The following is a 22,922-nucleotide window of genomic DNA, read 5'->3' as shown; positions in this document are numbered from 1 at the left end:
CTGGAGCAGGAGTGTGGTAATTGAAATCTGCTGACGCAGCTGCTGCTCAACATAATTCAGGGAACTGCAGCAATAAAACTTCCCTGTTCTGTCACTCCTTACAATTAGTCCCAGAGCTCTCCGGTCATTTTAACCACCAGCACTCCATGTAATTACTTCACTGCAGACACAAGACCTGCCAGCAGATTTTACATTCTCTGCTGCCTCAGTAGGATGAGAAGGATCTGACATGAAGCTTTAGCAAATCATTAACTATTATCACACAAAAAAAAGAGCAACCTGCCTGCTAAGAATGTGGGGTGGGGGAAAAGCTTCACTGCTCGAATAAATATTAAATAAAACAAATAATCTGAGCACATTCAATAACAATATTTTAACTGGAATGTATAAAACATTCATCCCATCTCTGTCATTTCCTTGCTGCTGGGAAGAGCAGCCTATCAGAGCTGTTCCAATCCACAAAAAGGAAAAGAGTCCATGTAAAGTCTTATTCCAACCTTCTCACTGAAGTGTGCAAATATAAACAATGATGTATTTGCAAGTCACCTTTAAAACACTTCAATGGCACAACTGTTCCAAGAATGATTTAAACTTTTTTTTTGTTTAAATTTGTTTTCAATTCAGCAGTATCAGTTGTTTATATTGGAGACAACTAGTTTCAGCAATTTCTAAGTGCTGGGTAATACACTGCTTAATTGCTGTTCCAGGAAAAAAAAAGGGGAGGGGGGCAGAAAGGAATAAACCAACCAGGATTTAAAGCTTTCATTCTCACACACAGCCCAAGCAAAAGTAATTTTGTTTTTCCACTTAAAACACTTGCTGTTGCATTCTAGAAAGAATCTATGGGGCATTTGCAATACCTTAGGCTTTGTAATTTGCATCATTGTTACCAAAAATATACAGACACCAGTGAGGTTTTAAAACAAAACAAAACCCCACCGTACACATCCATACTTCTTTCTCCTCCTCCTGCCAAAACCAGAAGTTTCTCAATTATGTGAGTAAACAGATAAATTTGATTTATCCTGCACATGTATCCACTAAACAGTCTCTGAGCTTTGTAATTACAAGTTTATAGGCAGAAATCTTGCACCAGGTTCAAGTCCAATTTGAGAAGTCAAAACTCCTCTTGGAAATTGGTTCTCAGTAAAGACTTTAAATTTTCTGGCAATTTACAATGCATGAAAGGAGTGGGCAACACATGGAACACATATAAGAGAACACCTTCTAGAGGTTTCCCAAAGAACAATGGTTCAAAGAATCACAAAATACATTTTGCTTGCATGAACTCTGTATGTTCTACACTTATTTCAAGGAAATGGTTTTACTAAATCAACACAAAGTCTGTATTTTCCATGACAAAAGGCAAGGCTTCTGTCTATGTAAAGAGCCTTAAATACATTTTTTCCCCTCCTTTGGGGGTTACAACTCTTTGTTGTAACTTATTTTATACCTAAGTCACTTCAGCAGTAGCATCCTCAAATATCAAAGCCATAAATCATCTCTTCCTTTTCCCTCTTGGTTCTCACTTCTCAACTCTTCCCATGCTTGTGCTGTGCACTGATAGGCTCACGAGGATGAGTAATGATGGGAAAAAGGAAGGTTTTGTTCCTTCCATCTCTGAGTAGATGCACTGCATTCTGCTCAGCTCCCAGGTATTCTTACTATTCCAGTCACAGAGAGCATGAGACACAGATCTTCTAATCCTGCCTTCCTGAGTGGTCATTCTGGAAAGGATTTGGATAAACCTCTGGGTGTGGACCATCCTGAAATTCATTTTCATTGGTGAAGCAAAACTACAACACAAACACCAGTAGGTAAAAAAGAGTGCACCAACCCTTTCAGCCAAAAGGCTCAATGAATGGATTCTGTGTTCTATCTTCCCTCCATCCAGCTTCACCACTATCTGTTACTCCCAAATCATTTTCATTCCTTTTCTTAAGCAGTAAGTCATGTCATGATTCTATTGAGAAATAGGTTTCATGTAGCACAAATGAGAATGTTAATTGATGCAGTCAGATATTTTTAAAACAAATAGAGCTCAATGCTTGGAGTGTCTGCCAGAAAAGCTCCCAGGAAAAAACCACCTCAGTCCTGAGAACCATCTGATAGTCATTACTCACCACCAACCTACTTCAAGGTGGAAGAACTTTTAGCTTCCTATTTATCACAGAGAAATCACTCAACCTATATAACTACATGATCTTAAACAAAAAAAGAAATAAAGTGGGATGGGTAACTTCTGTTTAAGAGGCAAAAGAGCAAAACTTGCTTATTTATATATAGTAAGTTTTATTTAATGTTCAAAACAGTCTCACTTTTTCTCCTGGAGAGCTCCCACTCAGGCACTCACCAGATCCCCTGGCATTCCATTTGCCTAAGATCACACCTTCAGAAGAGATGGGTGGAGGGGAGATGAAATTAACCCTTGCCCTGATTGTTTGTCCCTGGGTAAGATGCTTTGGGATAACCATACCAGTTAATCCCGGTGGGAAAGCTTTGTAGAAACAAGACAGAACCTGAATCAAAGTTTCCCTGATAATTCAATTACAAAGGAATTCTTAACCAGAGCACTGAGATCTCCTGGTTTGCCTTCCTTCACTCAGACCTCAGCTCTGCAAAAGCAGAGACAGAGTCTTCACTGTGGCCACTGGATAGAGCTGGGACATGAAACATATCCAGTCTGCTCCAGAAAATGCAAGATTTTCATTTTAATTCCAAATTCAGATAAATTAAAACTCACTGGGAACAGAACTGTACAATGGGTGCCATAAAAGCAGTAAGGTATTTACTGCTTGTGAGTTGAAATACACCGAGTTGGTTACAGACCCAACAGCTTTGCTTAGGAGGATTAAGCTCCAGTTTTACTTCAAGGAGGTTGAGTCATTTTCTGTGTCCTCCCACAGCACATGGCTGCAGTATTTAATGTGAAATAAGGACAGGGACTATTGCTGTCTGCACAGTCTGGTGTCACAGATATGTTCCCTCATCCATACACCCTCGTGTTGCAGAACATTTAATTAATAGAACTAATGCAAGTGCAGGCATGAATTTTGGTTTGAAAATGAAGGCTGAGTTCCCAAAATTGTGTATGAAATTAAACTTTATTACGATTGAAACTAACACAAATGCTGCATTTAAGCCCCATTTTGGATAACAGCCTTTTCTTTGTTCCATGCTTAGAGTAGAGCAAAAGGCATCCTGAGCCATCAACAGGGCTCCACATACAAAAATGGAAACAAAAATCATTACCTAGAGAGTCTTGATCTTTCCTGCAGCCTCTCAGTCTGTAATGTAACACTCATTTCCCCTTTCCCAAGGGATTTTTTAAAAAAAAATGCATGTGCAAATAGAGTGTGGTGATGTTCATCACTATTTGATGAAAGCATATCAAGGATATAATAGTTCCTTATTTTTAAATAAGCAAATAGGTTTCTGTATTAACAGTGTACAGAAACTGGTATTTCTATATCATGACTAACTTTTTTCATCTAGGCATTGTGGTATTTCCTCACTTAACTGCACATCTGGTTTCAATAATCTTACAGCTGCTACCTATTGGTCTGCCTGCCTTTTGTTTTTACCTCCTTTCCTGACAGACTTGGGAACAATTGAAAAACAGAACAAAAATAAGAAATGTAACATACAGCTAATGATTGATAAGCAGCGTGAAATGTTGCAAATCCTCAGAAGTCTTGAGCATGAGCAGAAAACAACTTTGTACTAGAAAACTAAGTGGGCTTTACCTTCTTCTATGTATCTTAACTCACCTGCAGTGAGCAAAAAGAATCATCTCTGGTGAAAAAGGCACAGAAGTAAAATCAAATTGAAAACCACAAGATAAAGGTAAAGCTCTTTTAGTTTAGTCCCTGTCAGAATGAACTTTCATGACAGGACATCCACAGAAAACCTGCTCTGTGTACAGACATCTCCAGCCATTTTAAATGCTCCATGACAGCACATACACTACAGCTCTTTTTGGTTGGTTTTATTTTACTTACCAAGAAAGCAGATCCACCACTGAGGGAAAGGCACAGAACTGGGTTTGTTTGGAAAGACATCTTAAAACTAGGAGCCCATGTCTACCCACAGTCCTTACATTACTGATGTGGAATTAAGATAGTTAATAAAGCTCTTCAACTATTTATTAAGGAAAAGCCTGTGCCTGTCCACACAGCACGGACCAGACCAACAGTAAAGACACACTGCAAAGTGGATTCCTGAGTGGGAAAGAACTGTGGCTTGCACAGGGAAGACACAAACTGTAGCAACACATTTAGTTGTCTTTATTCTCCTTCCTGGCCCTTACTGGGTTTGCACATAAGAGATGACAGAAAAGATGTTTCTGCTGGTGAACAAGCACTGAATGGAGATCTTTAAAATATTCATACAGACCTACATAATCCAGTACCTTAAACCACAAATATGTATACTACTGCTTTATTCTCACTCCCATGATCACCCAAAGAGCTCATGACATATTTTCCAGTTACAACTTGCACCTTTAATTAAAGCACACATTCAGCTTTCAGACTAAGGACTCCCAGATCAGTCTCAGAACAGGCAGCACTGTAATTATTTCCAATACCAGCTTTGCCTAAACAAGGGTGACTTCACAATAGGACTTAAAAGCCATTAGTTTTCTTTTCAGCAGCTGGGTATTTTTGACAGTGAGATCTCCATCTTTACTGCTTTGTTTTACTGCACTTTGAGGGGAAACATGACTTGCATTCCCTTTATATTTGCAAACAGAATGCAATTCCTTCCAGGGTAAGAAACAGCGTCTGTGGCAAGGTGATGCTTTGTGGCAAACAGCACTCACCTCCTGAAAGAGCGTAGACATTTCACAGACCAGACATGAGCTGGGGCTTTGCATTTCACATTTGTGCCTGTCGGAGAGGAAGAAATCTCGCAGCAGTGGAGTGTGGGTAAGTGCCTGGACAATACAGTTCATAAAACATGTGTTCCCAAGATTGATTAGCCCTCGTAGACCTATAAAGACAGAAAGGGGGAGGGGATCATAAGCATTATCAAGCTAAAAAAATGGTAGATGTGCATTTTTACACATTTTTCATATTATCGCCATGGATTTACTCTATTACATGCACAGCTCTAAATACAGTTTTACACTGGTTTAGGGAGGCTATTGGCATTTTTGTACTCAAGTCACAAGAAGCTGTAGAAGCTTTCTGAACTACACTAGGATTTCTTAAATTCTAAGAAAACCTAGAAGTTCAGCAACACCAATACCATTATTTTGCAATGGCTGTAGTGCCACGTGTCACCAAAACACATCCCTCCCAAGACTGATACCAAAGTGCAATGACAACAACTGCTAAGTCAGTACAGTATGAAACCAATACATTTAAAAAAATTGGTGAGTAAATTTTCAGATTATTTAAAAAGCTTTCCCCCATGTAGGTCATGAAGCCAGAACAAGGTTTTTGTACTATTATAATCATCATCTTTCTAAGACAGGCAGCAAAGGAAACAGCCCTGACAAACCAAGTCAGGCTGTGACATCCAATGCACTCAGGAGATTTTGTATAAAACCCAAGATCTGAACAGAATAACTTTAAAAAACAAACTCTGAAAAACACTAATTCCACACTCGTTTTAGGTAACTTAAACATTAATCTACAGCATACATCAAAAAATTCAACTTGGCATAAGAGGATTCATCACACCTTAAGTCAAACGTTCAGTAATGCCCAGAGACGATTCCTTGTGCTTGGAAACCAAGATGCTTAAAGGAAAGCTCTTTTGTTGCACAACAGAAGAGAGGTTAGGAGTGGGGAAAGCTTTTCAGTCATTTGCAAAGTCTAAGTGAGAAGAAAAACATGCTCAAATCCTTGAGTATTCTTCCAAAATGTTAACATAATACCACCATACAGGAGCAGTAAACAAGAAGAGCATCAAGTGGCCAAGAATGCTTATTTTTAATCAACAACTTACTTTGAAACAAGATAAAATGCACCGATAAGATACAATTCTGGTATTGATTTAAAATTAACATAGTCCTCTTCTGCAATAAAAATAGGATTACTACAGAAACATTGAAAGAACACAAAAGATTACTGGACAGAGAAAGAACAATTTCCTTGTCATTCAATGGGATGAAAAAACCCTCTCAGCTGGCAGTGTTGTGGCAATTAGAAGTGGTGCAGTTCCCGTGCAGTACAGCAGATAGTGCTCCAAGGGCTCTTTAGCATCCTGCAGCAGGAGGGGGTGTGGTCCAGTTGCTACATTACCGAGGAGAACCAGGACCACACCAGCTTCAACTGCACCTGGAGCTGAAGGCACGGACACAGAGCACTCCTAAATTTTTTTTTTCCTGCATCTAAAGCAACATCGACCTGCTTCCAACAGCTTCCTGTTCCTTCTGTTTACTCACAGGACAAAATTTCTCATTATATTACAGTGACTTCTACTGGGCAGAAGCTTGCTGCAATTATTTGCTCGATTTTCATGCTGGGAGGCAATAAAGTGTGTGCACAACATTAGCAGAGTGTTAAATAGTTAATTTGTTGGAGCAGCTTGAAATACTGTGTGATGCTTCAGCTTGGTCCACAAAACCTATTTCAATTCCCAGTCTGTGTCTCTGCAAACAATGTCACAACAGGAGGGAGTCCGTGCTGTGCAAGTAGAGAAATGTTTTGGTACCTCTTGCTTACCTCTCCCTTCATTTTCTGCCATTTAAAATTGACTGGGTTTATTTAAATCACAGGCTGTGCTCACAGGAGGCTGGAAGGCTCCCTGACATGCAGGGTATTTTGAGAAGCAGAAGAGTCTCTCCCTATTTCTCCCTCTGGTTAGCACCAGATTTCAAAGTCAGTCTGTTCAGCACAGAAAACTAGAGGAAGACCACTAGTAAATCTAGAGATTCCCCCTAGCACTTTTTGGTGTCTAATAGAGCAGTCACAAAAGCAAACACATAAAGGCAGCTTTTTGGAATCATTTATTAAGCATCATTTATTACATGCCTGTGGCTGGACCGTCTTTCCCTGTGACCACAAGAATCAAATCTTCCTCAAAGTTGCCACCAGGAGACAGTTACAGGCATCAAACTCAGAAGGCTCTTGGTTTTCTCTGCTTGCTTGGTCTTTGGTGTCAGTTTTTCATGGCCCTAAATGGAGTGATTCATGTGCTGGGTCTTCACTTGACTGAACCAAGACAAAGCAACCTGCAAAACAGACAAGTCTGAAACGTGAATACTCCAAACCCCAATAAAAAACAGAAATTGGTGATTTGTATCAAAACATGAGAACTAACTCAGCTGAAAAGGGAAAAAGCAAAGGAGCACACAGCAATCTCATCCTTGTGGGAGCAATGACTGCAGCTGCTGTAAGAGACTCTTAAACTGGTGTTTGAAATGAAACAGGTATGAGGAACTATAGCTCAGGTACTGCATAAGTAATTGCAGGACACTGAAAAACATCAGAATTGGATGTAAGTAAACTAAAGAGCTGACAGAACTCAGAACAACACATCCTCCTGTGCTTAACTTTTATGGGGAATAATGAGTTTTGTTGGAAAGAAAAACAGCTAAAAATTAGAGCCCGTACAGCACTCTGGTCAATAACATATTGAGAATGTAAAAGCTTTGTGCCTGCCACACCTATTCCCTCCCCTTTAATAAAGCCTGGCAAGGTTTTGCTGGAACAGTCAAGCATTGCAACATGTGGGTCATAAATTAATAGAAAAATAATGTGCCAAAACCTCACATGCAGCAGTCCATTTGTGCTAGAGCACCAACAGTGATCTCCACCAGGCTCTAATCAGAGCACAGTGTCAGAGTCTAAGGATTGCCAGCAGGCTCCAACCTCGACTAATAATAAAGCTCTGGTACTTTGCAAACTTCTGCTGTGCTTCATAACATTGTCTTTATTTTTGTTTCTTATGAATTGCTTCTGAAATAAGCAAGGACAACCTGTGAGATACTTAATATTTTCCACACATGGATGTGTGCTGTTGTGGTAAATGTACTTCACAGGAAAGCAGTTTTAGCTCTGAACCTTGCTGATACAATTGTAAATATTGGAATAAATTAATGTTGCTGTCAAGACAAAATGGTCATGTATGGTATAATCATAACAGAAACAAATATCCTTTAATCATCATGCATGGAATACCATCACTGCTCTCATTCTGCCACAAGCTGGGCAGGCAGGGCATAAGCAAAGGCAAGAAATCTACTTTTGCAATGCCTTGAGCACACAGGGAAACCCATCTGGGAAATTCTTTGTACATTTGGTCTCAAGACTGAGTTCTGGCTGGCTTACCTTTGTCAGCTTCAGTTCTTCCATCTTCTTCCAGGAATGGGTTCTGTTTTTCTAATGCTCAAAGCAACAGATCTGCAACACTGGGCAACAAGGATTGTTGGGATGCAGGGAGATCCAGAACACTAGTTCTGCCAGTCCACCCACGCAGGGGAGATGAAAACTCCATGACAAGATAAGGAAATTCCACTTCTCCGTGAATGCAACTCTACAGCTATTAGAGGTGGGGAAGCAGGGAAATGAGAGGACCACACATGAATAGAAAATACAGAAAACCCAATCTTGCCCTCATGGAGGAGGTTCTGTTTGCCTCTAAACCCAGGCTTTGGGCTGGAACTGGAAAGACAGCAAACAAACCAGTCTGAACAAATGTTCCCATGCAGAAACCTGGGATTTAGAGAAATGAAGGTTCTGGAAGGAAGAGCAGCAGTCACTGGACAATGTACCTCGGTGAGACAGTCAGGAGATCATTCAGATGCACCAAAGCACAGCCAGCCTGAGATCCTTTCTACACAAAGCACAAGTTGATGACACCTTAGAGCAATCTTTGTCCCCCACCCCCAGTCCCCCATCTGGTGCTGATGCTTCCCTGCAGCTCCATCAGACGGTGTCACAAGCCAGTGCAAGCTGAGGAAGAGCTCACTGAAATATTTTAAGCCAGTTCAACATCACATAAACAGTGTAGCACAGCAGTGAAGATTTCTAGAATAATTTTGCGTCTTCATCCTATGTTCATCCAACAGGAACTGGCAACAACATTTAAGAGCAGAGTTCTGAAAATATTTAAAGAGAGGACTGCCCTAGTACCTAAAACTACACCCAAATTCTCTCTCAGCTCTCAAGTTTCAGGTGTAGAATATATCACACATGACCTGAATGGAGCTGCCACAAACACTGGCCCAGTCAGACCCAGAGCTGCTGCTCCACCTGTGTGCCAGGAGTGAAAGTTTGGCTAATGGGGTTAGTGACAGCAATTATACTCCAAAGCTAATCCCTTTTGAAATGTTAATACAAAAATACTCATTTCAGAAAGCAGAAGTATACAGATACATGAAATTACAAGTCTACACAGGAAAACTCATCACATTCTGTGACACCAATGATCACGTGAGTGATCAAAAAAACCCAACCATGCAGTTTTGGTGAATTTATTCCCCAACACTTCAGCTAAGCATCCTTTCTCAGGGACTGAAGCCCACATTAACTACAGAAGCAGGAACACTGAGTCAAATGAATTCAAACTTTTTCTTCAGAGATTTTAACAGAACATTTTTTACAAACTTACCAATAACACATTTGGGTATTAAATTGTTCTGACAACTGTTTAAGAAAAAGCCACAGAAACTTTTGCCACAGTCACATTAAATAAAGAAACTTCAACCACGTGATCTTAAATTCAACTACCTCCAGCAAACACAGAACATGCAATCGACCCTGAAAGCAAAAAATCATCTTGGGAGGGAAAAGAGGAAGAAGATTTGTGATTCATTGGTTCACACTGGTTCATCAATAGATCTTTTTTTTCAATAGAGTAGTTTTGACAGCAACACCAAGCAAGGGATTACACCACAGATCAAAGAAGTGAAGATGAGCCCTCAGGGCAATAAAATAATCTTCCCTTGCTGGGTTACTGCTGAACCAGGTGAAAACATGCTCATGATCCCTCTTTTTTATTTCTTCTGACTTGACTCCTCTTCTCCAGCTATTCAGGGCTGCCAGGTCAGTCACTGCTCAGTTTGAACCACTGTAAATCCCTTTGGAAACAAACCACCTTCCCTGAGCTCTATCACCAGCACCACCCACCCACCTCCTCCCCTGAGCTATTCCATCACCAACAGGCACAACCTGGAGAGCTTCACTCACTCTTCTGCTCTACCCAACCTTTAAGCTAAGCCTTTTAAATCACAAGTCAGAATAGAGTTCTAGAGCAATACATCTTAATTTGGAAAATGAGATCTGCAATACATTTTTTCAATTTTTTTCTATATATGTTATAGTCTATACATGAGTATTTCACTGTATCACTCCATTATCTAAAAACATTTCTTGAATATCAAATATATGTTTGTACACATCAAGATCCATAGACCATGTTGAATCCTACAGTTTTGGGAGGCTGAGAGGATGACAGTATTTGGATAACATTGTTATAAAAATCTGGATTTCTTTTTCGTGTTTTAACTGTAAGTATTTTCATTTGTCACTGACAGGAAACTAATAAAAACCAACCCCTTCATCTAAAAGCCCTGATAATACAGAAGACACTGAGTCCAGAAGCAGTCAGCATAAGAGTATGAAAAATAACTCCTGTAAGAAGAGAGAAAATAAATTATAGGACTATTTTAGATACACTGCCTTGTGCACTGCGCACCAAAACCTACAAGTTTAGCCACCCCTACACAGCAGAAAGGCAAATAAATCAGAAAAGGTCTTCTGGAAAGAAAAAAAAAATCATCATAGGAAAAAGAAATATTTGAATTTTAAATGAAACCCCATCTTTAACTTTCCCATTTCTAGCTAAAGGATTCTGGATCACTGCATTTTTTCCATCGCTATTGAAGTAACAGATTGCTCAATAGCAAAAAATTTGCTTATGTGTACAAAAGGAAACTGTCCATGAGTTTGTTTCCAGTTGAGAACCCTGGAGTCCAACTGCAGAAGCTGCTACACCAGAGAGAAGAAGAATATGCCATGAGCAGCACATGTATTGCAAAATCATTAATGGCAGAAAGAAAACAATATAGTCATTATTCCTCCTTGGATGTATCAGCAGCACCAGAAGACAAGGACTATTTATAAGGCTGAATCATCAAACCCCAAAGTTCTCAGTCTTGGTGTGTCACTGCTGCACAGAGTTGGTGGAATTCATCCTCGTTACTGACCTGTTTCTCTGTTAACACAGCTCTACCCCCAGGCAAAACTGGCTTAGTCCATGTAAAGGAGTGATCCAGACACAATTCACTCTCTACCTGAGCAACTGACAAGCCAGACCCAAAAGGGGAATGTGTCCCACGCACTGAATGCAGGCTGGCACCTCAGCCAGGTGCTCTGTCATGTACTTACTTCTCCTAAGGTGCTCATTCCTGACCAAGGGTGGTTTTGTTGTTCTGAAAGAGAGTTAATTTCCCACCTTCCAGATTTTAAGTGGTTCAAAATAAATAAAACAACACAGCCGCTCATATTTCCCAGTCTGTAAGAAAAATCTCACCTTATGTGTTTTGACTTAAATCCAACATTTAAAAGTATGTTCAAGTACTTTATTCAGGCTCACAGGGCAACTTCAAGTCTTTTTTTGGATAATTTCTAGCATATTTGTGTGCAACTGGGCAGTTCTGGAGTGACCTCAGCATTCCTAGGAGACTTTCCAGATTTATTCTTTATGTTGTGCTAGAATTGCTATTCAAAAGTCAATGTTTTTATTCTTTTTCTCCATTAAAATATCCATAAACCCATGAAAAGTTACCAAATGGCAATAACCCACCTACATTATATTGCCAGGATAGAAGTACAGTGAGATCTGCAGCAGTTCAGCAGCAGAGATTAACATATTTTCTAGTACATCTGTGAAGAGGACCTAGTTCATCCACACCACATGGAAACAACAGCACTTAACAAGACACCAATAATGCTTTTCCAGCATTTAGTTTGCCCCCACCCTTCTTAGTTAACAGGGAATTGATTGCATTCACTATTTTTATTCAGTAGCTTCAGTGACATCACATAATATACACTTAGAGAAGGGACAAGCCACATCAGGACAGCGCAAATGTAATTGGAAGACAAAACAATAACTCAAGAGCAACTTGTTAAAGGGGAGAAACTATCTGAAATCAATTAAATTCAATAAAAACAATTGTGAAGTAGGAAACAAGGAAAAATTAAGTGGACAAACACAAAATAAGGAGCAATGGCTACAGTAACTCAGCCTCAACAACTTAGTCTTGAGCTGTAGGTCTTCTACAATCAGCATTTTGGAACTTCACTGGAATATGAGAAGACCTGGAGGTCATTCTGCTCTGGTGACAGGTAAACCAGAGCTGCATGATGTCTGGAATTGAGCACCCATTTTAAAAAGAAATTATGCAAAGTCAAGAGCATGAGTAAAAATTTGTATGGAATTAGTATTTGAGACTGGAGAAACAACTGAAGAATTCACTGGTTGAGTTAATTAATTAAAACCAGATAGTGTTGGAGGAACAGCCAGGCTGACAATTTTCAAGTATGTTACAGGCCACTACAATGAGGACTGTAATTAACTCCTGTGACCTACCAAAGCTATAATAAAAAAAAAAAAGACTGAGCTCACAAGAAGTAAAATTTAATTAGATATTAAAAATAATTGTCTCAGTCAGAAAACATTGCAATGAGGGAGTTTGGGACTCCGAGTTGTTGGAGTGGTTCCAAAGGCAGCTCTGTCAGCCCAGTGTACCTGACTCAGGAGAGGTGTTTGATGCCCTTCCCTGTTTCTCATCGTGGCTCAGCCATTCAGAATGATATTACAGCCTGGTACAAAGCACACAGACCAGCTCTGGCAGGAAGGGGAAGGTGAGGGCATTTCCACATGACAGCTCAGCCCACCTGATGCCAACTGCAAAGTCACAGAAAGGATGAACTCACCCCTGCACACAGCAATGAGTCTCTGACCTCCGAGCAGCTTCACCCAGCTCATAGCAGGCCAGGACACACAGACAGTGCCAGATCAAGAGAGGGATGCAGGAACTGTCAGTGCCTCCCAAAACCAACCAGCCCTCACCCCCTCTCCTGTAATAAACTCCCAGGGCAGGCAGGTGTCTAAAAACCACAGGCTGAGCAGTGAGCAGCTCTCATCCATGGATCCCTACCCGACCTCACAGCTCTGGAAACCAAAATTACCTGCCCTGCTGCCACTCAGGCAAGGATGGAGAACAGGTAACAGCTGCTGCTGGAATGAGGGCTGCTAACTCTCCTCAATGTTATTTTTAGACTACATAGGTATTCTGTGCATGAGCTTTGGCATTTGTGGCTCGGTGCATCATTCTCTCCATTTAGTAATGCAAAAAAAGAGTCACAGGATAATGCAAAGAGATCGCCTGGGTCTGGTATTTCGGTTCATTACCTTTGTGTCACACATGCTACTGTGTGTCAAGGAAAATTTAAGTTTGCAGCTATCAAGAAGGTTTAAAATCAATTCTGGGGAGCTCAATGGAGTCACTGTATCCTGCTACACCTTCAATTAAAATCAATTGCATAACATTGACACAAGACTGCACCCAGGGTTCAGCAGATGAGATACGTGTTTGTTGCTTATTTAAACAAAGAATTTCTAGCACTGACATAGAAATAACCAGCAACAAATGGAGATGAGATTCAAGAAAGGTTGGCCTTTGCAAGATTTAGGAGGAAAATGACATCTCTAAGCAGTGACTTCCAAAGATGGCTTTACTACAGATCCCTCCCCAGAGCAACAGCTTGGCCTTTCCACACATCCTACTCCAACACATATTGCTGGAAGAATCTAAGGTCAAGTGACATCGTTGGAGCAAACACATCAAACAAGTTATCAAGAGCATGACCCAACACAAAGTGTATCATTTTATATTATTATTGCATAGATGAAACCTGCGAGCCAGAAATGACTCCTGAGCGTGCACAGTGTGCCAGACACACAAAGCACTCTCTATACTCTACTTCCAACATGTATATCTTTGAGCCAATTCCCAAACTGGTGATGCCAGAACAGGAGCCTTTCCATTGCCCAGACAAGTTCCTGTTCCCTGCCTTAGGGCACACTCCCTGTGATTTCATTTCCTGGGGTTGCTGTGTGCATTCAGCAGTGTGCTAGCACGGTGTTCCTGATTCTCTGGGGGGGCACTGATCAGTTAAGATTGTTTTTATTCCTGTTTCTCCAGGCTTAGAGCACAGCACACAAGGCAAGTGATCTCCTTGAATGGTGTGGGCTGTGAGGTTACAGCCTGTCACTACTTCACAGTGGCTGCATGCCCAGATTAAGACCAAGCACACAGACAGGGCAGGAGCACTTGATGTCCTTTACATTCTCCTCCTTCTGATTTGGTGGCAATTGGCTCCTGTGTGTACACCCTCAGCTTGGTAAAATGAGTCAGCATTCCTAAAATATCTGGCAATACAAACAAACAAACCCCTTAAGGTTAATTTTTCATATGGCCTGTGTAAATAGAGGAGCTGTTTCAAGCAAGACAAGGGACTGCAAGTATCTCTTCCCTCTGAATTTAAATTAAGAAACGTGTTTCCAAAACAAAATAAAGTGAGGGCTTTTGACCAAACCACTGAAAAGTAGATTGAATATTCCACTAAAATCACAGGAAACAGCTGTAGAAGTTCTTGAGCTGTCACCTGATCTGTCCCTATACCTCAATGCAGAATTAACAGTACCTGTAGTATTCCTGACAAACGTTTCTCTGAATTGTTCTTAAATCTCTTCAATGATGAGACTGCCATATTCCCTAATGCCTTGTGTATTCTGAAGTGTTCCTGTCTCATCTTTGTAAACAAAGTAAGTCAGAGTCTAAGAACTGCAACAACATTAATGTGGAAGACACACATACAATAAAACCTATAGATAAGCTCCCCTAGTGCTAGGGTTTCTGAGTTAGAATAAATATAATACTGCAAACAGCAACAGCTTTACAAAAGCTCCTAAAATGAGGGAGGAGACAATTTGTCCATGATACTGGGTTATCACTGGTTTTCTCTATCTGTATGAATTTACTGTCTCCCACAGCAAGCTTAAGTTTAAAGTAAATGTGGGAGAGAGGAAAGGGGGAGTTAAAGGAAGGGATCTCTGCCTTGTGCAAGAGTAGTTTGGAACCTTTTGGTAAGTCTTCTCACAAGATGAGGACCTAGGAGCACTCTGCAAATAAAGGCCTTTTTTTTTTTCCTTTCAAAGCCATGGGAAATGTCAGTTTTGTATCTGTAATTTTGTATTTCAGCATTTTTATTGACCATCTGCATTGTGAAATTGTTTTTCTCTCTCAGGTGTAAGGAAGAAACCAATGCAGCATGTTCTCAAACCCAGAAACCTACACAGCATGGAATCATCCACAGCAACCATTTCTCTGTTTGATTCTCTCAACTGAAATGAAGAAAGTTGAAAAAGACATCAAGTTCTGCAGCAGAACTTGAACCAAACTTCTCTGAATTCCTGTCCTGGCATATCAAGACCCACTGAACAAATTTTTCCTGTTGTGCTTCAACCTGATCCAATCTCTGTCAGGATCTCTGAGCACTGAGCAAACATTGGGGAATGTACACACAAGAGAAGAAAACATCTTTCATGCATGTCACTGGGAATAACCACATAATCAAACCTATTACTAAATATCAAAGCATTATCTGATCCCTGTAAAATATGAGTATCAATTGGCTGGAGGGGAAAGACAGAATCATAGAATCTTGGAATGGTTTGGGTTGGAAGGGAGCCTGAAGATCTCCTAATTCCAGCCCCCTGCCATGAGCAGGGACACATTCCACTAGAGATGTGGCAGCATGTCACAACAAGAGCTTCAGAAACAAAAAGGCACCTATTCCAGAAAAACAGAAAGTACAACACAAAATGTCACATTTAAGTATATGCATTGCACAAAATGCCTTGGTTTACTACAGAAGCCAAGAGACTTCTCAACTGTGGTGCTCACTGTATACTCAGATATACAAAGCTCAACAAATTTAAAGTTGAATAAAGCTATGGAGGAGCTCTCAAAGCAATCAGGAGCTGCCCTGTCTCACAGACTTTATAAAGTTCAAGACATTGAACTTCCTAAGAACCAGAGCATGAAAATAATTATTATCTTCATAATTGCTGGAAGGTCAAGGAGAATAGACAGAAGACATCTAGCATCAAAAAGTAACAGTAGCAGGCAAAGAACAGGAAATATGTTTGTGAAAACGCCTGAATGATGAATCCAGAGCTTTATGACACCGTCCTTTGACAGCCAGTTAAGCTGTAGACCCTTCAAGTGTTTTCCTCTGGAAAAAGAAAGCCTTTATACAAAACAAAACACTTCAAAAGGTGGCACAGAATAAAATATTCTCTTTGCCCTCCCCCAAAGCAGCCAAAGTTAAAAGCTCAGCAAGCTCTTGTGTGCTCTGCACAGAGCACAAGCCTTGCAGAGAGAGCCCTGTGCAGATGGCACCCGTAAAGAACAAGAGGTACTCCCACCAAACTGACAAAATAAAATTCACACCCGCAGCCGTCCTTTCCCCCCAATATCACACCATATGCTGCCTACAAGTTTTTACCCTTCTTCCAAACAGATTTCACAAATTAATAACTTAAGGAGAAGGATAAGCGCCAATGAAATTAAATGCATCCAAATATATTAATATGCACAAATTATTGTTGATGAACTGGCACAGAGCTCATCCAACAATCCACAACACACAAACCATGCCACATGCTGTTTATGCATATTCCTGCTTTCAGTATATACTGTATCTACCTTCTGGCCACACAAAGCCAAGTCTGGAAGCAGACAGGAAAGAGCAGAATGGAAGGTCAGAGTAAATATAATCCAAAAGCAATCCACAAAAGAACAAAACTGAGATGGGGATGACTGGCCTTGTTGAAAACGCCACTCTTGCTGTGCTGACAGCAAGTTAATCAGGTGAAAATACAGTGGTAAATCAAGGTTTATTTCAGATTGTTGGCCAGAGAGATCTATGGATGTCCCGTCCCTGGAAGCGTCCAAGGACAGGTTGGATGGGGTTTGGAGCAACCTGGGATAGTGGAACGTCCAAAATTCCATGGCAGGAAGTGAAACTGGATGAGCTTTAAGGTCCCTTCCAACCCAACCCATTCTGTGATTCTATGATTTTTCAAACAAGAAAAAGAACCTTCTCATGCTAAGGACACATCTCTGCCCATGAGAAGGCAACAGGCACTTGTCTATAACCTCTGCAGCTCCATGGGCTAATTCTCAACTTCCTTATCTGTAACAACAAATACCTCCTCTAAATAAGGTATCTTGTTCAGAAGGCCCTAATTAGATTCTGGCTAAGTACTGCTGTTGGGTTTTCCTTGATAAGAAAATTCAGATTTCCATAAAATCCCATTCAAACAGATGACCAAGTCACTGTCACCGACTGCATTTTTTATCGAAAGGCTATTGCTTTGACTGCATACTGAAGTTATAGAGTGACTTAGTGAAGAAAACACAGCACAAGAAAAAAATTAACTACCATTAAAGAAAGAGGTAAGACAAATAATCGAGTCAGCAAGCATTTTACACTTGAAATCAGCATATATGTGGGAGGGAAAAAAGGAATTTTTTTGGTACTTTTATCCAGTTGGATTTAAGTGATGAAGTTTCACCTGAAGAAGTGCAGAGCACAATTTAAGAAAATCAAATTGAAATACTGTCTTTAAACTAAAAATAATGTGTCTGGATCAGTAACAACCATGGATCTACTTCTAAAAAGTCCAGAGCAGGAAAATCGGGTTTTTGTTAGAAGTCTGAAACATGATCCAAGCCCTGGATCAAGAACCTTTTCTTCTAAGGAACTTCCTACTGTGCAAACATATATAGAGTATCTTCCTTTGCCTCCAATCTCAAAGAGCCACCTAGAGTTACAAAATTAAAGTATTTTCTATGCAAGTAATAGGAACGGCAATTTTCCAAAACAGGATTACAGAAAAATTCAACCTCAACTGCAATCTGCTGATTTCACATACAAATAGTTTTAACTTTGTAAAGTCTGCAGGGGTTTTAGCTGACGTGAAATGAAAACATCGACAGCTCATACACTGAGTGACATCAGCTCCTGATCTTCCTGAAAGAGGGTCTAAAATTCACACAAATCTTGAGGTAACAAGATCAGAACACTCCTCATTCTTCATTGGAGCTGGCCTGGTAGCAACAGGGCATTCTGAGGAAGTGCTGTTCATCAGTCAACTCTTCAGATGCTGACTGATTTTTGTCTAACGAAAGTTACAACAAAAGTCTGCTCACTCCAAGCAGGAAAATGCTGGGGGGATTTCACTGATAACTCAGTTGTTCCTAATCTTACCCAGGAACAATTAAATCACAGATAACTCAATCAACAGCTGTGCAGATAAACAATACACAGTGACATTACTGCAGTGATGCAAACTGCTTTCTGGCACCAGGCTTTGGAAAACCAGGTGACAAGTTCCCAGACAGTCCATACACAAAAATGCAACTGAAGCATCCAATCTGGAATTTCTCCTCACAAAGCCTTTTGCAGAGGAAAGCTTTTATTTTATATTGATAAAGAGCTAAGTTTAGGAAGTCTAATGAGACTTTCTGAAAGTACAGCTCTACAAACCTCAGAGAGTAAATCACTATTTGGGTTTTAGAATTCTTGAAATAGTCACATCCCTCCAATTTTTTTAGAATTTCCTGTGAGCTTGGAGAAGAAAGGGCTTTTTACATTTATTTTTAGGATCATCTTTATCAATTTTAGACCTAAGAAATGTATTACACAACTGGGTCCAATGGTCAGACATGCTAAGCTCGTGACAAAGTCAAACAGGAACAGAAAGCTCTCCCTATTGATATGAAGGTATCATTTTTTATTTTACCAATTTTAAGAAACAATTTTTCTTCAAGAAAATAATTTTAATAATGAAATTAATACAAATAAAGCCAAAGAGGAAACATTCACCTGAGTAGTCTTAAATATGGTTTTCCTTTCCTTCATCACGCAGCAAATCTAAAAGAATTTAAGAACCAGAGATTTCTATTCAGGATGCACTTTGTGCAGTCATAACTTCAAATATCAAAGTATTACTGCTTACAAATCAGTAATTTAAAGCCACAGCTAAAAATGGTGGTATACCAAACCATATTTTTCATTCCACTTTTCCACTTCAGCTACCTTAAGTACCATCCAACGAGAAAAAGCACACCGAAGTGCTGGTATATACACAAAAAACATCCAAGTACTAATGCAGCCTTCAACACATCCAAGTTAGAGAGGCAAAAATGCTTCTGGTAGCTTGTGTAGAGAACCAGAAATATTTTCCAGGTCACTGTTCCTCTTTCCTTGCAACCTTCACACGGGAGTTCTGCTGCAATATTTATTCCACTCATGCTGCTCTCTGGCCCATCAGGCTGCTCAGCACTGCAGCTGCAGAACCCACCGGCTACTCCCAGGCAGTTTTGGTTTTGCCACTTCTCCATCCCATCACTTCTGGTGAAGAGGATTTGCTCAGTCTCCTGGAAAGGTTTGTCTCCCCTCTGCCTTTTTGCAACACTGCAAATGGGAATCCCGGGTGGCTCCTGCTAATTACCCATGTGCATTGGGACTCTAATTCTTCCTATTGTTAATACACCCATCTTTAGCCACAAAGTCACTTCACATGCTAATCAGAGAGCAGCTGATCCCAAGCTAATATTTCATATGCTCAGGAGAATGGATCTGCTGGGGGTATTAATGACAGCAGAGCAAGATGAGCTTGGAAAATAGTTCCCAAAAGATATTGTATCACTTCTAGTTCAACCCCCTAACAAATAATTTGCTTGTGAATGTGGAGCTTTGTCCCTTCCCTCCCTTGCAGAGGGAGGCCACTTTACAGACAAGAAGAGACTGAAAAAATTAATTTTTTTCTTTGACAATGTTGGAATCTAATTAATTAGCTGTTAAGTCTTATCTAATTTTTCCATGTAAAAGTTTTTGTGTTTATGGGATGCCAAACATCAGTTTCAACCCAAAATCAAGACAAACATTTCTACAACTATTGAATAGTCCAGGACACTACTCAGTCCTGCTGCTGAGAGCAATGTTAAACAACTTGGGAAATTTCTATATTCCCCACAATACGCCATCCCTTCAGCCTGATCTGTGGAAAAAGCTGTGGCAACACTACGAAAAAAATCAGCATACAAGTGTCTGAAGTAGAACAAGGTCTGAGAATGTCTTGAGCTGACAGTGCTTCCACAGAGCACATTTACGGTCTGAGTGGACGTGACATTCCTCCTGAATCTCCTGAAATACAGAAGCTCCATGAAAATGTCAACTCAGGACACCAGAACATGCAATGTCCCACATAAAATCCACACTGCAAGATTTTCTCATCATGGCTTTTTGCCTGTAAGAAAACTCAAAGTTTCCACTTCGCTAACAGTGTGTTCCAAGTCACTTTGAAGGTGCTTATGTGCAACATTGGGAACAACCCTGTACATCCCAAAGAGGAATCAGCACAGTTCCCAAAGCCTACAGCAGTGCCCAGTTTGAGTTCTCATTTCAGGAGCAATTTGCTCAATGGCAAAATAGAGATTCAAGTCAAGTTACCTGCACTACTTGCTAGCTGGAAAAATTATCTATGAGATGGAAACACACAGCATTTTAAAGAAAATCAAGGAAAATGTATGGATTTCTGTTAAGATTTTTTCCTCATTTTTCTGAAGATGTGAACAAGAAGTTCCTTCTTCAATGGGTTTCAAATTGTCAATCAAGTAGAAAAATCAAAAGCTGTGAGTTTTGTACATTATTTCCTCTAGTGAACCACCAGTTCAAGTCTCCATTATAAGATATTCATCTCATGTCTGAATATTCTTCAGTTTTAATTCATGGTGCTGATCAAAGACAAAAGATCCTGCAGCTGTACAAAAGTTCAAACAGCTCAAAAAGCAGCAGACACATCCAGCTGTTTTGAGAAGCACCATGAGATTGCTACAAATCTGGGATAAAAAAATTCCCTTCATGTTCCCAGAATGTTCAGCCATAGAGTAAACATCCACCTAAATGAGTGTCATGCACATAATACAGATGTGACTGGCAACTGCAACAAACATATTGTACCACCTCAGTGTGTTTTAGATACAAAGAACATCAAATTTAATGTATTTTATTGTCAGGGCTCAAAATCATATGCAAAACCTTCACATAATTCACATAATAATAATACTTAATATAATAATACTTAATAATATAATAATATAATATAAATAATATAAATAATTAATATAATATAAATAATATAAATAATTAATATAATAATACTTAATATAATAATACTTGTATTCACATAATACAAGTTATGTACATCCTTTCAAGGCCACGCCTGCCCAGATTTCAGTGTTGTCCCATGTATTTTAGTTATAACACTGATACACTTGTCTTACACAAATGCTGAAACAAGTGTTGGCATAACCACCATTCCAGGTTACGACAGAGCAGTGAAATGTTCCACTCCCAAGTGATGTCCGTGGATTTCTGGGGGTAGGATAGAAAGCCACAAACCTCCCCCTGGCCTTCCTCTTAAAACAGCTTTGAAAAGAGCATTTTATGCATAAAAGGCAGCTGGTTATGTTTTAACAGACTCTTGTGTAAACAGAAGTGCTCAACAGATGTGCAGTGCCTATCAGAGATGGTTATCAGCATCATTTTCATTTCCAGAACCAATAAAACTGGACATCATGCCTATTCTCTGAGCCATTTACCTACCTCAGAAGATAAACTGGATTCACTAATATCTGCTATGGGATTGATAAAAACCTGATGTAAAAAGAATTGAGTATTAGAAAAAGAAATGAGAAGGTCCAGCTACAGCAGCATTTCAGTCTGCAAATAGGCTCTCCACTGATCTGAAACTGCAAATAGACAAGTCAAAGTGAGGGGAGGGAAGGCAAAAAGACTCTGAAGCAGATTTATATTTAGCACCAGGTTAGGTGGAGAGAAAAGGCTCAAGGACAATGGCAGGTCTTTTCTTCCTTGAGCTAAACCCCCAATGCATTTTTGTGAAAGAAAGCAAGTCTTCTGCTTTTAACTGCAGCTCAAAACTGCATTATGGTTCCTGGGTGCTTTGATTTTTTTTCTTTTCTTTCTAAATCTCAGCACACAGGCAGCTCCAGGGCTCAGTAGGAGAACTCTTAAAAGCAGGCCTGCAGAAGTGAAGAGATCAGTCACTCCCTTGTCCCCGTGTTCCTGGAGCTCCCCCGCCCAGGCAGCCGCAGATGAGATTTCACGCAACCAGACATGGTCTTTTTAAACAGCCTGAAAGATTTAAAATCCTCCAAGAGCAAGCAGAGCATTCCTTCTGATTGGAAAGGGAAACACTGAAATGTGTTTCAATTCTTCACAAAGGTCACGGTAACCTTCAAAATTCTATCAAACTTCTTCTCCCCTCTCCAGCTCTATTATCTTTAGTAATTTGTAACGTTCTTTACAAAATATACTGGAGTTTGTCAGAACACAAATCCCAATGTGAACATGATGCAAGCAATCTTTGCTTAGTTCATTTTTCCTAGGCTGCTTGAAGTTTCCAAAGTCCAGATGTTTTTCCAACTGTCCTCCCTGTCCCATGACTGCAAAAACATAGGTCCTTTCTTTAGAATTAGCATTTTATATACATTTTCAACTTACTCAGTGCTTCTCAGTCTATTTTTTCCAAATAAACATACACATACTTCGGATTAAATGACTTACTGTATTAGAAACATGACTTTACAAAGCTTTAGAAAGTATGTTCAGTATATTTTGACAAATACAAACGTGCTGAAAGCGTGACATGTTCCATGAAACAGTACAGAGCTTTAAAACTGTGGAAAAAATTCAAACAGCTTCCTACTTGCAATGTCTATGGCTATGCCTCCAACCTTTTACGATTAACAATCTTGTACCATTAACCATTATTTCCAACCTTCACCTTTAAAATGTTACTGT

General features: G+C 39.9%; 1 protein-coding gene across 1 annotated transcript in view; it reads right to left on the bottom strand.

Annotated features, from left to right (window-relative positions):
* The window catches only part of USP22 (ubiquitin specific peptidase 22), a 92,723-nt gene that overhangs the window by 20,042 nt on the left and 49,759 nt on the right, over positions 1-22,922 (bottom strand). The window contains exon 6 of the mRNA XM_058849468.1: positions 4,823-4,992. Within this exon, the coding sequence (XP_058705451.1) occupies positions 4,823-4,992 (170 nt within the window). The remainder of the gene's footprint in view (positions 1-4,822; positions 4,993-22,922) is intronic.

Source organism: Poecile atricapillus, chromosome 14 (genome assembly GCF_030490865.1).
Source record: "Poecile atricapillus isolate bPoeAtr1 chromosome 14, bPoeAtr1.hap1, whole genome shotgun sequence".
In the NCBI taxonomy this organism is placed as follows: Eukaryota; Metazoa; Chordata; class Aves; order Passeriformes; family Paridae; genus Poecile; species Poecile atricapillus.
Note: the sequence above shows the minus strand (reverse complement) of the source record. Positions and strands in the feature narration are given on the sequence as shown.